The 15,513-nt window shown below is 52.9% G+C and overlaps 1 protein-coding gene across 1 annotated transcript; it reads right to left on the bottom strand.

Moving 5' to 3' along the window:
• Positions 1-5,115: 5,115 nt before the first annotated feature.
• On the bottom strand, positions 5,116-10,827 carry LOC144944050 (BTB/POZ domain-containing protein 6-B-like). The gene is made up of 5 exons (XM_078872081.1): positions 10,696-10,827; positions 9,915-10,377; positions 8,471-8,543; positions 7,593-7,711; positions 5,116-7,136 (listed from the first exon to the last, which is right to left on the bottom strand). Exons 2-5 carry the CDS (start codon positions 10,169-10,171, stop codon positions 6,062-6,064), a joined length of 1,524 nt encoding a protein of 507 aa, XP_078728207.1. The 5' UTR covers positions 10,172-10,377; positions 10,696-10,827; the 3' UTR covers positions 5,116-6,061.
• Between the last annotated feature and the right edge of the window lie 4,686 nt (positions 10,828-15,513).

Below are 15,513 nucleotides of genomic sequence, written 5' to 3' on the forward strand. Positions count from 1 at the left end.
TCAACGGGGATCTAAGTGGGCTTGAATGAGCTCAATAATTTGCCCAGCAGGCACTGTAATAATCATTGATTTCAGCGTAGAGGATGCATACATCATTTAAATAGAGTTTGCTGACGGTTTACTGGCAGAACCCGTAAATACATGGACCCATGGTCCACACCACTCTTTTGTATTTCCACCCTCCCCTCCCTCTACATTACACGGAAGTGAACCATTACCACTTGACGATCATGGGGTGGTAAGTGAGGTTGGCGAGCGCCTATTAAAGCTGGCGCGGCGTGCGAGTGTTGAGATTTGGCCAGGGCTATGACCGACTGGCCGCTTTTATCCCAAGCAGCGCTGACGTTTTGCACACCGCGTCAGATGCGGCGCTTACATAACGCCGAGTCAGCCAAGGTGTAAATGTTTACTCGCCACAGATGTTGGCCACGGCTGGGAATCAACCTCACGTCGCCAGGTCCACAGCGCGGTACGTACGTACATGGAGCTTCTTTCACACCGTACGTAGGCAACCGTGTTCATCGGAGGTGCGGGGGAAGGACAACACACTAAGCGCAAAAAGCATTTATAAAGAAATTGGTTTCATATCCAGATGATTTAAAAGTGCATGGCTCCAGTGGCTTCTTAATATCGGAGGGAAGAGCATTCCAGATGGCCGCAGACGCGCATTTGGAAACACGCGATGCAGTTGATCGGCTTTGTTCGATGGTTTGCAAAAGCCGTTGGGAGGATGAGCGGAGTTCGCGTGATGGTTTATGCTCCTTTCCGAGATCAGCCAAGGCATTGTGGTTCATTTGTGGCAGGCGATTTGTGTGCAACGAGTGCGACCTTGCAACGTATTCGTTCGGCAAACCGGGAGCCAATGCAGCTCAGCGAGCACTACTGGACGGACATGTGGTCAGATCTTGCAGTAATGACACTAGCCAATACAGTTGCAGTGGAAACGTTATAACCTTTTTTTTTCAAATGAGCGGTGCCGGTGCGGCTCTGAAATTTGTTGCTGACGCCAACGCTGGCAGCAGAGGCGAGTGGTACGCCTCAGTCCGTCAAAGCGGCGTGTTCGCGTGTGGTGGGGCTAAAGTGTGGTGGGTAAATCCCGCCTCATCGCAGGACGCGAGGCCGACCTTTGAGGAATGGGACAAACGCCTCTCTCGTGAACTGCCTCGACTCGGGGGTGGGTGGGCCCTTTCGCGCCAGCACTTGCACGAGCAAGCACTTGCAGGGCTGCGCCTGTGCAATTTGTGGACCATATTTCGGCTCCGTTACTCGGGCCAATAACGACCGCACCGTGGGGGGTGGGGGGGGTGCCACGGCTCCGTAATGAAGGTCGCGGATAAACGGCCACGCTCAGCAACAGCCCACGGGGGGCTGGGCAATTACCCGCCGCTCGTTGGGCGAATTAATATTAATGCACGGGGCGTATGCTGTCCAATCTAACGCTGCGTGCTAGCGAGAATATAGAGAAACAAAGGGAATAAAAATGAGCCAAAGCCTCCCCCTCTCCCCATTTCTCCCATCCCTTCCCTTCCATACATTTGTTTTTTTTTTATTCCACCAGGTAAGGCCGCACTGAGCTGTGAAGCTTTGTTTCAGAAGCGACCTGGCTACAAACGATAGCTCAACGAAGTGGCTTATCACGTGGAGATGTAGAGCAGTCAAATACTATTAAACGCGTGTCGATTCTAAATGTGGAGGGGGAAACCGGAGGACCCAGAGAAAAATCCGCGCCGCTACGGGGAGAGAGAGAGACACGCAAACTCCAAATACACAGCAGACGCCAGGGTCAGGATCAAACCCACGACCTCCTTAATTCTAGATTCGAAGTTTTCGTGACTGCAAGGATTCATACTCTTTGTTTTTTTGGGTAAAGTCACGTAGGTAAATTTTTTAAAATAAATTAAATCACGACGTTTCGGGCACAACACAAGCGTCCTTCTTCAGGTGGAGACAACTTAGTGAAAGCACGTCGCTTAAGTGTGCATACAAGGCAAGTGCGATAACATCTCGCCACCGGGGCGAAATGTTATTTTAGTTCCTCTTCCCCACTCTTGCCCTCCCCTCATCACATCATCACATCACATATATATAAACATCTACGCACCCGCTCGCCGCCCTCACACAATTGGGGCAGAGAACACATTGATTCCCTTCTCCCCCTCGTTGTGATTTGGGTCTCCATTGTATCGGGCTCATGTTGAGCTATCATCAGAAAGCCAACCTGCGTCTTTGCTCAGAGCAAGTGCCCGGGCATCCACCACCTCCGAGAGAATGTCCCACGTGTGTGCCGAACGTGGGCTGTGTTTGGCACGAGAGCGAGCGTGCGAGTGAGCGTGGTGTTGCTACTGCTGCTGCTGCGGTGGGGAGTGCACAGAGATAGATCGAGAGGCTGTGGGGGGGGGAGTCTGCGCCCGGTGCTGTGTAGTTTAGGTTGAGTGGAATGGAAAGCCCAATTCCCCTGCCCGTCTTGCTCTCAATGAGGCAGATGGTCGAGCTAATGAGCTGCAACTTTGCGATGAAAAAAAATATGGTATTTTTTTATGGGGGCTTTCAAAATGCAACCCAAGTGTGTGTGTGGCATGTGCGCGATATGCGTTTTAAATGCATTCTTTGATATCGTTTTGCGCCTGTGTTTAATTTCAGCCGAATCTGTCTAGCTCAGCAGCCCCAGGACATATTTCCGCGTTGGCGAGATGTGAACTCCCTCGCCTGGTATACAGGAGGTCGTGGGTTCGATCCTGATCCCGACCCTGACGCGTGTGTACTTGGAGTTTGCATGTTTCTCTCCCCGTGGTCGTGTGGATTTTTTCGCGGTCCTCCGGTTTTTCCCTCCACATTTAGAAACATGCTTATCGCGTGTTTGGTTGCTATACATTTCCACGTGATAAGCCACTTTGTTGAGCCATCATTTGTGGCCAGGTTGCTTCTTAAAAAAGAGCGATATGGCTCAGTGGGCCTTACCTGGTAACATAAAACATGTGGATTTAATTTTCGTGTGCGGCACACCACATCGAGTATACATATTGATATGGCTGTGTCTACTCGTAGTCAAGTACCTACTCAATTCTACTGGCGATCCGGACGCTCCAACACACACTGTGATGGGAGGTGACCAGAACATTTGCAGCGCAGAACATGTATTCTTTAATCCATCTGCACAGACCTCAGAGTGTTAAGCAACGACACTGTTTCAGATGGAACTTCGCAAACATCCCCTAAGCTTTACCCGATTGTAATAGTCTTGAAAGTCAGTGAAGCTTTTATGAGTAAATATGACTTAAATCGTCACCGACCAAGAATTAAATTCTCATTCCTCCATCGTGATCATCGTCAACCATTGTCTCGCGGTGCTCTGATACCAAACGATCAATCTCGGTGGCGAGATGTTAGCTCCCTAGCCTGGTATACAGGAGGTCGTGCTTTCGATCCCAACCCTGACGCCTGCTGTGTATTTGGAGTGTGAATGTTCTCCCAGTGGTCTCCAGGTCTTCCGGATTTGGTCCCTCATTTGTGGCCAGGTCGCTTCTGAAAAAAGAGCTTATCTTTTGATTTATAGCTTTCGTGACTGCAGGGATTAATATTCTTGGTTCTTTCGGTAAAGTCACGTAGAAGGGAAATAATAAAATCATCATAAAAATATCCAACAATATTTATTTATTATTTTATTATTTCCCTTCTACGTGACTTTACTAAAAAAATATCGTTTAGATTTTCTCTTTTTTAGTACATCTTAATACGTGAACTGATCTCATCGATCCATCTCCGCGGTGGATGTCCTCTCCGGTCCATTTCCTCCTCTGGCTCCCGTTCTGTCACCATTCTTGTCCATCACTCCTCAGCATCCCTCTTCGCCCCGATGTGTCCTGCCTAAGCCCGAGCCTCTACTCTGCAATCACGTGTTATGATAAGTGTCATTTGCTCGTTCTGTAAGCACCGTGTTTGCCCGCAACTTTGACGCGTCTTGCTCCGTTGTTGCCGGCGCCTCCCTATGGATCACCCCGACGATGTCATTTATTCTGTCTCCTCCTTCTGTCGTATGGGCTGATGTAGATGCAGAATAAACGACCACGCTTTCACGTTCAGGTGGTCGAACCAGATAACCGCGTGAGGAGCAGTGGAGTTTTTCTCGCTGTGATGTCTCCTTCGTGTGTGCGGATAGGGGCATTGCGTCGTTCTACGTTGTATGGTCTGTTCTGGATGACCACAGTCGCACACTGGATAGTTTTTTAATTTTTAATTTGTGCATCGGATATCCGCATCTCGCATGGTTTGTGCGGATACGGCTTAGGGTGGACCATGAGCTTCGTAAGAGACCAAATCCAGGGATCTTCTGCGCTGGGTCTTTCACGATGATGCACCACGGATCTCTCTTGCAAGCTAGCTGGGTAACCGGTTACATGGGACTGTCCATTTAACAAATAAACATTGATTGATAATGCTTTCTTACCCAGGATGGCCTCAGTGAGTTTCAAACCTGTTTTTATTGTGAATGTCCTGTCAAGTTCTCACTATAGGGGTCGATGTTGTCGCTGTGGGTAATACCAATTGATTAATGTGCAGGTCATTTTTCAGCAATGCGATATTTGTGCAATACCAGTTACAATGTTTATTTTTTAGTTGCCAATATATCTCTGATCACATACATTTCATGTAAGCTGTGTAGGCTTTAATGCAATGATACAGAGTACCAAATATAGAATTTCACCATCTCATTCTTCATCCTGCACCTCCGATTAGCACGATTGGTTACGTACGGTGCGAAGTAAGTTCAACATACATACATCCATCCCGAAATAACGATGGCAGCGTTTTCATACGCAAGATTAAATATCTTGGTGTCGTTCTCTCTGCGACGTGTTTTCGGGTCGTGCCGCGCATTGATCGGCACGATGTCCGACGTTTCGCTCCACGTACTATAGACAATTGCATTAAAGCCGACGTAGCTTACATGAAACGTGTGTGATCAGAGCCGTGCAAACTGGCGCAGTTGGCACCTCGGTGTTTTGTTTTCTTTTTTTAAAAATAAAATCAAGAGAGCATTCTTCGTCATTGAAGAAACTCTGCTAATGCCCTCCCCCCCCACCTCAAATGAAAGAGGAAGCAGTCGCGACGCCAGTATCCAGAGCACAGCAGCATATTTATGTATTTCCACATGAAAAATAAATAACAAGAACAAGGCGCAAACTTCAAAACACACCGGACAATACCAAAAGAGACGCGCATAGCCCACGAAAGTTCATCATTCGAGCCATAACAGCCTGACATACGGCAGCAGAACATTTGCATTCAACCTGTACGCGAGTCGAGAGTTATACGAAGCTCGTGCCAACGCGCATGCTGGGAACATCGCTGCATCGCACAGCGCAGGTGGTGGGGTGTGCATTGGAGTGCACTGCATGGCCGCGGATCGTGATTGCGTTTGCTAAACCATTTTTGGTTCGTATGGGATTGTTTTCAGATTGGAAGTGGTGTTTAGGACGGGCAGATTCATCACACTCCAGTTTCATCCGCACGAAGAGTGCTCATACATACTGTTGCCCATACATTTTAACATTTTGCCCTTTCCAAAAAAAAGATATTTGAAAATTTGAATGTACACAACAGAGTAGGTATTTTGAATATCTGAAGACGTTAGAATATATGTTGCTAATAAATACTGCTTTCATATGTCGCTTTAGAACCCAACAGCTCGATACATAAACCATGTTCCAGTAGCTCTAATCGAGTTTGAACGAAATAGCTCTAAGCGATATAAAATGACAGCTTTTGTATCCTACAGCGCAAATAATTCGCATGAACAGCCACATGAGAATTTCACAAGAGGGCTCGATTTCATCCGGAGGAGCTGTCCGGGCAGGGCTCCGGACAATGTCTCAGCACCCCCCACGTCCCCTCCCACCGCTATCCGCGGGCAAAGGGTGGGGGGAGGCGAAGAGGGGGGGGCGGTAAATATTCAATGAGAAATTAAACCCTCTGATTTTAGTCTCGGTAACACATTCGGCAAACCCACAGCATTCGTCGGACGCGTCACTCAGGCGCAGGCTCCGCACGCGACTCGGGCACCTCACGCGTAAAACATCAACTCCGGGATCTGTCCACTCAACACCCCCGTGCCAGCGTCGCTCTCGGGCGCGCACTGGAACAGGAACGCGACCCCGTCGCAGCGCACTTCCGCGAGCCCGTCCTCTCCGCTGTAGCCAACCTCGGCGCCGGCCAGCACCGCGGATGCCGTGTGGAACACGTGCGGCTCCAGCTGCACGGGGTGCTCGAACCACACGGGCACGGCTCGCGCCGAGCCGCCCGAGCTCAGCAGCGGCGCCGAGAGCCGAGCCAAGGTGGCGCCACGCCGCTTGATGTCCACCGTAGCCGCGCACTCCGCGGCCCCGCTCCGCGGCCCGTACAGCCCCAGCCCGGTCAGGAAGATGCGGCGGTCCACCTTGAAGCGCACGGCGTCGCAGCGGCCGCCGCCGCTCCGGTAGCGGCGTTGGTCCGCGCTGCCACCGATGCCACCGATGCCACCGCTGTGGCTACACGAGGACTGGAATCGCAGGCAGCGCGACGTGGCGAGACCCTTCCTGGGCACGCACAGGAAGTCGAGCCTGGGCTTCTGCCGCGCCGTGTAGAAGAGGAAGATGCTGTTGGTCTCCTCGGCGCTGAGCACGCCCGACTGCGCGGCCCCATTCGCGAATTCCTCCACCGACATGGCCGGGATGCGGACGAGGTGCAGCGCGCTGCCGAGCGCCTTCCGCTTGTTCTTAGCCGTCGGCTCGAGCCCCTGCCTCTGGCACTCCGCGCCCGACCAGGCCAGCGCCGCCTCGAACACGCTCGCCTCGGGCGCCGTGAGCGACTCCCGCCGCAGGATCGACTCCACGGTGGCGCGGTCGAGCTGGAGGAACGACCGCGATCCGAGCGCCAGTTCCGCCTGGGCGTCGATGAGCTCCCAGCAGCGCTCGGCCAGGCCCTGCTCGTGGAGCGCGACGCTCTGGGCCAGCAGCGCGCACGCGTTGTCGTGGCTCAGGCTGTCCTCGAGGAAGGCGCGACACGTGCGCGCCAAGCGCGCGACCGCAAACCGCTTGGCCGCGCGCAGCGTGGACAGCGCCGTGTCCACCTGCAGCGGCGCCTCCTCGCAGTAGATGCACCTGCGGAAAATTTGGACGTGGTTATGCTGCGTATCGGTCATCGATCATCGTCGTAGTCATTGGATCCCTCCCCCAGCACACCGGCACCGTAACGCCACGCACGGACGCTGCTACCATCCATCTGGCTTCCGTATGTTGATTCGCTGCTGGATGAGCGTGCTTCGTCACGCTGGCTTGTACGAGGAGGCGCGGGTTGTGCACACACGTGGGAGCAAAACTGCGGTGGCAGTGCACAAGTCGACTTCGCTACACCGCCCTCTGCTGCCAACCGCGTGGCGACACGCAGCCTCCCTCGTGATCGTATCGAGGGGATCCCGACCGATTTCTGTCCCGCGCTCGCGTGCGTACACCCGTCAAGTAAGACGCGCTGTCGACAACGAGGCGAGAGCCCAGCGTGGGCAGGGAGGAGGGGCAGTGAGCGAACGCGAGCAATGTTCATGTCCGCGCGGGGCTCACCGAATCATGCGGAGAAAGGAGGCTGGCTCCACGTCTGGGATGTGGAACTCCACCTGGTCTGTCGACGCGTCTCCAAAAAACATGGCATCGAAGACTCTGCTCTCCACAGCCAGGATGCGCTGGCGAACACAACCGCGACGCCCGCGAAGTTACCAGGCCAGGCGCAGGAACAGTTGAACAACAGGCATTGCACGCAAAGTGTACGGTAACTTTGCAGCATTTATTGATCTTTTAGTTACTGGTACTACTGTAGATGCAATAAAGTCAGTAAGTGTTATTGCGGGGCATTAACAGTAATGGGATAAATGCATACATGCATTTATAATCCAATACACCCCCGTCTCTCCCCACAGGCATCATATAAACGTAGTCCATCGGCCTAATGGATCGCCGATATCATCTCGAAGCATTTGTTTTACGAGCATGACTCAAATGACGAGACCGTGAAACTAGATACCGGGCCAGAGTTCTAATCGAATCTAAGGATTCGTTATTATTATTATTATTATTGCGTCGTTCATGCAAATTGCATCTCACAGGGCAAGCTGGAAGGTTGTCAGGTGGTGGGCCGGTGACAACAATCATTCTGCGGTTCTCTGTTTGTATGGATGTTGTTTTTTTTCAGCCAATTACTGAGGCAAAACAACAGTAGCGCCCAGAGAGAAAAAAAACGATACGTGCGAGGGGGGTAGCACAAATTCCGCCAGGAAAATAATATTGGTCTCGAAAGCCAGATGGACTAACATATTCACGCTATATTTATGGGGAGAGAAGAACGGATGTATATCTAGTTATGTTATTAAAAAAATGGCAGGTGCATTAAAAATGAACGGTGTAATTCAGGCAGCCAGGCAACCGACACTGCCGTGCGCGGGTACCTTGTGTGCAGGTACCCTCCGAGTCCTATCGGAAGGTCCCACGACAAAGTGGACATCAGCCACGAGCTCGCTGCTGCAAAGTGGCCGACACAGCCAAGGTCGCATCACAGACAGATCACTCACGCCTACGATTCATAGACGGGGTTGGCAGCATGCGTGCCACATGCTTACCAGACACGCCACTCACCTAACACTCGCGTAACACTCACAAGACACATTCATGTGACACTCACCCCGACACTTACTTATCATGAACGTGACACCCGACCCTCGAATATAACCACTCGCCAGACACTCGCCAGACACTCACCACTCACCCAGCACTCACCACTCACCAGACACTCACCACTCGACAGACACTCACCACTCACACAACACTCACCACTCACCCAACACTCACCACTCACACAACACTCACCACTCACCCGACTCTCACCACTCACCAGACACTCACCACTTACACAAAACTCACCACTCACACAACACTCACCACTCACACAACACTCACCACTCACCAGACACTCACCACTCACCAGACACTCACCACTCACCCAACACTCACCACTCACCAGGCACTCACCACTCACACAACACTCACCACTCACCAGACACTCACCACTCACCAGACACTCACCACTCACCCAACACTCACCACTCACCAGGCACTCACCACTCACACAACACTCACCACTCACCAGACACTCACCACTCACCCAACACTCACCACTCGCTGCTTGTCAGACACTGATCTGACACTCACCGTGACTCTGACACTGACATTCACGTCTCGCGATCATAAACAGGCTTGGCTGTATGCACGATATTCGCTCGTATGCTTGTGCACGACTCAACCCATAGTACTACAGTAATAATAACGATGTCATATCTTTACCCAGGAGAGCGTCACGAAGCCCTCTTTCTCTTTTGGGAAGTTTGCCAAATTCAATTGGTGAGTGCTGGCATCTAGAAGGAGAGCGGAGTAACCGGATAAACTCCACGCATACAAAAGAATTAAAGCTCAACGCTCTGCACAGAAAGATGCAATCATCCATTGCCGGTGAGATATTTACCATCGGGCATATGCACGGAGTGTCGATATCAATTCAACTGAACTCACCCTAAGGGAATTCCATTAAAGGACACGTCGGTCCGCTCAAGATCAAGGTGAAGACAAATTAATTACGCCCAGTCCCGTTGACGCCACTCAACCTCGCCTTAGCCTCCTGCTGCCAACCCCACCGCCCGTTGCAAGCTCCACAATCGCCCATCCTCCAAGGACGTTTCGCTTCAAGCACGTCTCTCTGGCAAGCCGTCAACACCCATTACCAACCCCCTGGTCTCGAGACCCTACTCCCTCCCCTGCCTGGAGGAATCGCCCCTGCGCTGAACCCAGCTTTCCGCCACCACTCAGGTGCCGGCGTGTTGACGTGACTGCGCGATGCACCTTTCCGCGAAGGGGTGGCGGGACACCGGCTCGCCCTCGCCAGCTTCCTCGGTGAACTTCGTCTCCGCGGAGCAGTCGGCTCCCGGAGCGCCGCCCTGGCGCTCGTCCGGCGTCCTGCCTCGCTTCTTCGTCGCGCCCCGCGCGCTGCTGTGGAACTCGCAGCAGACCGGCAGCCGCTTCGCCTTGGCCATCTTCTTCATCTTGGACCTCTTCAGCGCCTCCGGGAGCAGCGTGAAGATCGCGTGGAGGCACCTCATGCCGCCGCCGCTGCTACCAGCGCTGCCAGGGCTGCGAGGGCTGCCCGCGTTGCCAGCGCCTGGGCTGCGCGGTTCGTCCGCGTCCTGGGGGCCGGCGGGCGAGCCCCGCGACCACCGCGGCCAAGACGACCCCGTGGGAGACGGAGCGAGGCGAACTCGGTGCCGCGTGGACCTCGGCACGGCGAGACGGGGAAGGGCTCAGCGCGCTGCGGGCAGACGCGACGCCTTTCAGCGCCCTGGACAGCGCCGCACACTCACGCCGTGCCCGGCTCTATGCTGCCGACAAACGGCTCAGCAAAGCAAGCGGTTGTGTGCGTGTATATATACACACACACACGAACTGTGTTTAATTATATATATACTTATCTTTCACGCGGTGTCGTGTTTTTTAATTAACAGCGGTGCTTTGCCCCTAGCCTCCGAGCGCCGCAAGCTACAGCGCAGAGCTGTGCACGCCCGGCTCCGCGACCCCCATCGCTTGGCTCACGCGCGCGCGCGCGATCCCCCACCGCGACAGCGCTCACATTGAAGCGTGGACGGGGCTTCTTTGCACGCATGCCCATGCCCCACCGCCTCCACACGCCACGCGCCGGTTACGCAATGATTGCTCAGCCTCGAGGGTGTCTCGCACGCGTGCGTGTGTTCGTCCGGGCATGCGTGTGTGATGGGGGTTGGGGGGAGAAGTCGAAGGGAGGATGGGTTGAAAGTAGAACCTCCCTCTCCCTCCTGCACCTCGCCTTCCTGACACCACAACCGCTATACACGAATACTTTATTCAAATTGTCACGTTATCATACAAATTAACACATTGGAATGATTGCTCGTGTATATGTAACCGTTGTGTGTATGGGCGAAGCGGTAGGGTAGTGATCAGCGTACTGCCCTACGAATACTGCGATCCGGGTTCAATTCCCGCTAACAGCAGTGGCGAATATCTGAACCGGTTCTAGGCCTCCACTATGTGGACTCAGCCTTAAACGAGTACGTACAGTACTTGGTTCGGTGTTAAAACAGCAGCATTGGGAAGACAAAGGCGGCCGGTATTGTAGATGTGCCACCCACCCCCTCGTGTGCCGTGCCGGCCTTCATTAGGTTCTCGCTAACAGCACTTGCCCCAACACTCTGTTCAGGCTACACGGAGGATCTTTGTCTTTGTAATATGCGTAGTGTAGCGTTTCACCCACTATGTTGCTGTTGACTATGTGGGGGAGTGGAGGGCTTCATCCAACAGTGGATGCACCAATGCTAATAACTATGGCGATGTCTGACCATGGCCATTCTGTATACGTGGCGCTTCAACCGTGAACACTCCGAACGCAGAGAAGGTGGCCACCTAGGAGAAGAAACGACGAGATCATCCACGCGTGCGTGTGGCCAAGCGGATCATGATCGCATCGCAGGATCGCGAGAGAAATGTCGCCTGCTTGGTGAGAGGCCCCTAACCGTCCAGCAGTGGATTGACCACGGTTGACATCTACGATGCCGACGATGTCCGAGGGGCCACTCGGTAAAACAAAAAAAAAATTGTGCTCCTTCCATTCGTGCTCAGGCTAAAGCGTGCGCGGTAGGCGTTAGTAGCGCAACGCGCTCCACGCAATCCGCAACCACGCCGCAGCCACTTTGCGACATCACTTTTTCCCCAGTGCTACTCAATCTCGTTGATTGCCGTTGGCGTTACAAGAAAGTCCGTCGATGAGACGGCGGCGTTGCAAGCCGTGGGTCTGCCGACTCTGCTCTCCGAGGCTGCGTGTTGAATTAAATTTTCATCGAAACACCAAGCCCTTCCTTCGATTCAGACGCGTTAGTCGTTGAAGCAGCAGCAACAGCAGCAGCAGCCGTGTCTATTGCTTGTAATTGCACACATACACAGAAGGATATTTGGGTGACAGTTGAAAATCCACTACTAATAGGGTTTTTCCCCTTTTTTGGCAACAAAACTGACACCTTTTGCAAGGAATCATGCTTACATTAACCACAATACTTGCAGTCAAATGCAAACAAAAAACAATACTCTGATAATTTATGCATTGTCTTTAAAACTGATTGGTCCACACCAGAGGCAGCTTTCTTTGGAGCCTAGGCTAATGTTAGCATGATTCCTTGCAAAAGGTGTCAGTTTTGTTGCCAGAAAAAAGGGGAAAACCCTATTAATATATTTTGGTACTGGCAACGGAGGTCCCATGATGAAGTTGAAAATCCACTTCATCACACACGCCCTGCTCTGTTGTACCTTCACACCGATGGGACACGTGCTGGATTGCGTTACTTCTTTCCCCAGACCATTCTCAAACCATCGTTGCATCGGCGCCCTGTCTCTATCGAGTGGAATTGGATATCATGCTGATTGCATTTGAGGCTTTAACCAAGGGACTGGCTCAACTTTATATTCAGGAGCTAATTCAATCGTATTCCCCTTCAAGTCCTCTATAATTTTCCGACGATGCCCTTTCACATCTACCTCGATCTCGGCTGCCTTCTTGAGATGATTGGACTGCTATTGCGTTGGCCCACGTGTAGTGGAACCCCCCCACCGTTGGAGATCAGGCTCCCGCTGTGCCAAGTGGCCGTGAATAATTTAGGGACAGTTGTGAACCCGTGCCCGTGATCAAATTGCCTGGAATGTGCCCTGTCTCGTGTCAGATCGCAGAAGCGGAGGAGGGTTGAGCCTGCTTATGTGGGCCCACCACAATGTATGAGGTTGCCCTGTCTGCGCTGTGACGATGCATTTTCTTCCTGCAGCCATCCGTGCTGTCCCCCCCCCCCCTCCCGCAGTTCAGGTAAAGATTTAATACTGGTAGGAACCTCCTGGTTACACCAGCCCACAGGGGATTATTGTGTCCGTCGTGCAGGGAGGGGCTGGGTGGGGAGGGGAAGGTGGGGAGGGTGGGGCTGGGTGGGGAGGGGAGGGTGGGGAGGGGATGGGTGGGGAGGGGCTAGGTGGGGAGGGTGGGAAGGGGCTGGGTGGGGAGGGTGGGGCTGGGTGGGGGGTGGGAGGGGTGTGGCTGGGTGGGGAGGGTGGGGCTGGGTGGGGAGGGGAGGGTGGGGAGGGGATGGGTGGGGAGGGGCTAGGTGGGGAGGGTGGGGAGGGGCTGGGTGGGGAGGGTGGGGCTGGGTGGGGGGTGGGAGGGGTGTGGCTGGGTGGGGAGGGGCTGGTCACCCCGTGGTGCCCTTATAAAACTCAACGTTTAACCTACTCACGCCGGCTTGTGCCCGCCCTCACAGTCGGGCATATTTGCGGAATACACCACGCCGCCGTTGACCCTGGCCATTGACCGAGCAACCCAACGTTCCTACCAGCTCCCTCCGCAGGAATGTCTTATATTCCTCTTCTCCTCTGCCTATGACTATATACGTATCTTGCCTTCCACTGTTCTATAAGACTATGTCTTTCTCTTGAACCCCACTGTTCTATATTGATCATCTGCTGCACCTCACTGTTGTATGAATATCTCTTTATCTTTGCCCCACTCTTTTGTACAGCACCTTCAGATGTGGGAGGTTGATGAGTAAGGGGGGAGCGGGGGCAGAAATATTCCATGAAAAATTAATACCCGTGCAGGATCCTCCTGAAAATGACTCTCTTTAGACACATAAAGACCTTTCTTGATAAATAGAGGGCATTAATATTCCTTTTGCCTATCTAAAATGCGTTTCATAATTCGACCTGATGGTGCCGGGTGCGTAGATGGGACCCATATTACCAGCGTCCACGTTGTACGTAAGTTGAACTTCTTTCGCACCTTACGGAGCCAACCGTGCCAATCGCAGGTTGGAATGCTACCGTGCATGTGTTCACGGTTTTGCCGTACAGATCTCCAATGGGTTTTTTTGGGCTGTGCACCGCGTGTTATTTGGCATGATGTCCGACGTTTCGTTCCACGTGCTGGCAGCTTCTTCGGGAGCTGAATATAGAGTGATGACACGCGGACAAAAAAACACACAAAATCATTACGGTTAGAATACCGCAAACGTTATTTTCCCGCTGCCAGTAGTCGGCTGAATTGCTGATGTTGAGATTGTTTGTCCCTTGCCCCACTGGGTTGCCAGACGTAGGTCAAACGTGAGAGGTGGGAGAACCATCCAGAGATGTTTGTGGGAGCAGAGGAACCTGCAGCAAGGTACAGTATATATATAGTCTCCTTAAACATCAATGTCGTAATGGGCACGTCCAGTGCCTGAAATTGTCTCTGTAAATCCTCCTCCCATCACTAATATCGTCAAAGGATGGAATATTTCCAGGAAGAAAAAACACACAAGTAAAACTTTTTGGTAATTTTGTGAAAGTTCTTAGCAGCGCGTGCGGTTCATGAGACAAATACTGTAAGTTTGTGCTTTTGAAGTTCACTCGGAAATCTCAGCGGCGTAAAACAACAACAACATTGCTGTAGGCCTGCGTGCCCTCTTTGTCAATCCGCTGCTGGATGAGGGCCTCTCCACACAGTGCGGGTCACGGGGTTAGTTGACCCTGCTTCAGCTTACTGGTCAGTGCGTGTTAATATATGAGGGAAGCATTAGTCGTGGGACAGTAGAAGTACAGTACAACAATGAATCTGCACCGCCTTCTTCTGCCCCATCACGTAACCCCACAGCCCCCATGCCAACCTGTGTGTGCACGAATGCCACCGAATCCAAGTACCGTGCAGACTCCACCCTGCTTAGCTTCCGAGATCCGATGAGATCGGGCGCATTGCAGGTGCTATGGTCACCGGCCAGAGGTCGCAACCGGGTATCCGATACCCGTACCCTACCCGATACCCGGCTACCCGTACCCGGCCGGGTATGGGTACCCGTTTGCGACCCTGGTGCGGTCGGGTACGGGTACGGGTAGGCCGTGAGTCACTGGTGAGTAACCGTTTGTCACTCATTTCCCAACGTCTTGTCTCTTCTCACAATTCAAGTTCAACCCACCCGCGCCTGCAACATGGCTTCATCCCAGAGGTCGCAATCAGGTACCCGATACCCGTACCATACCCGTACCCGGCCGGGTACGGGTAGGGTAGGGGTACGGCCGGGTACGGGTACCCGTTTGCGACCCTGGTGCGGCCGGGTACGGGTAAGGAATCAAAACCCGTTTGCGACCTCTGTCACCGGCCCACTACAGCGCAATGCAAGCGATGTTCACAGAACGCGTGACAAAAGTCGTGGTTGCGTGCGTGGCAAAACAGAAGGGGATGCCGAGCTACGGGCGCCTGCTGTGGATGTGCATCATTTATAAGGACGGTTATGTAAGTCACCTCGATACGTTTGGAACAATTCGCCTGGAGTTTCACTTGAATGTCAAGAGAATGGGATTTGTGCGCTCTAGAAACCCCCCACGCACGGTGTGATGGGAGTGAGATGGC

The sequence above is a fragment of the Lampetra fluviatilis genome, chromosome 33 (assembly GCF_964198595.1).
Source record: "Lampetra fluviatilis chromosome 33, kcLamFluv1.1, whole genome shotgun sequence".
In the NCBI taxonomy this organism is placed as follows: Eukaryota; Metazoa; Chordata; class Hyperoartia; order Petromyzontiformes; family Petromyzontidae; genus Lampetra; species Lampetra fluviatilis.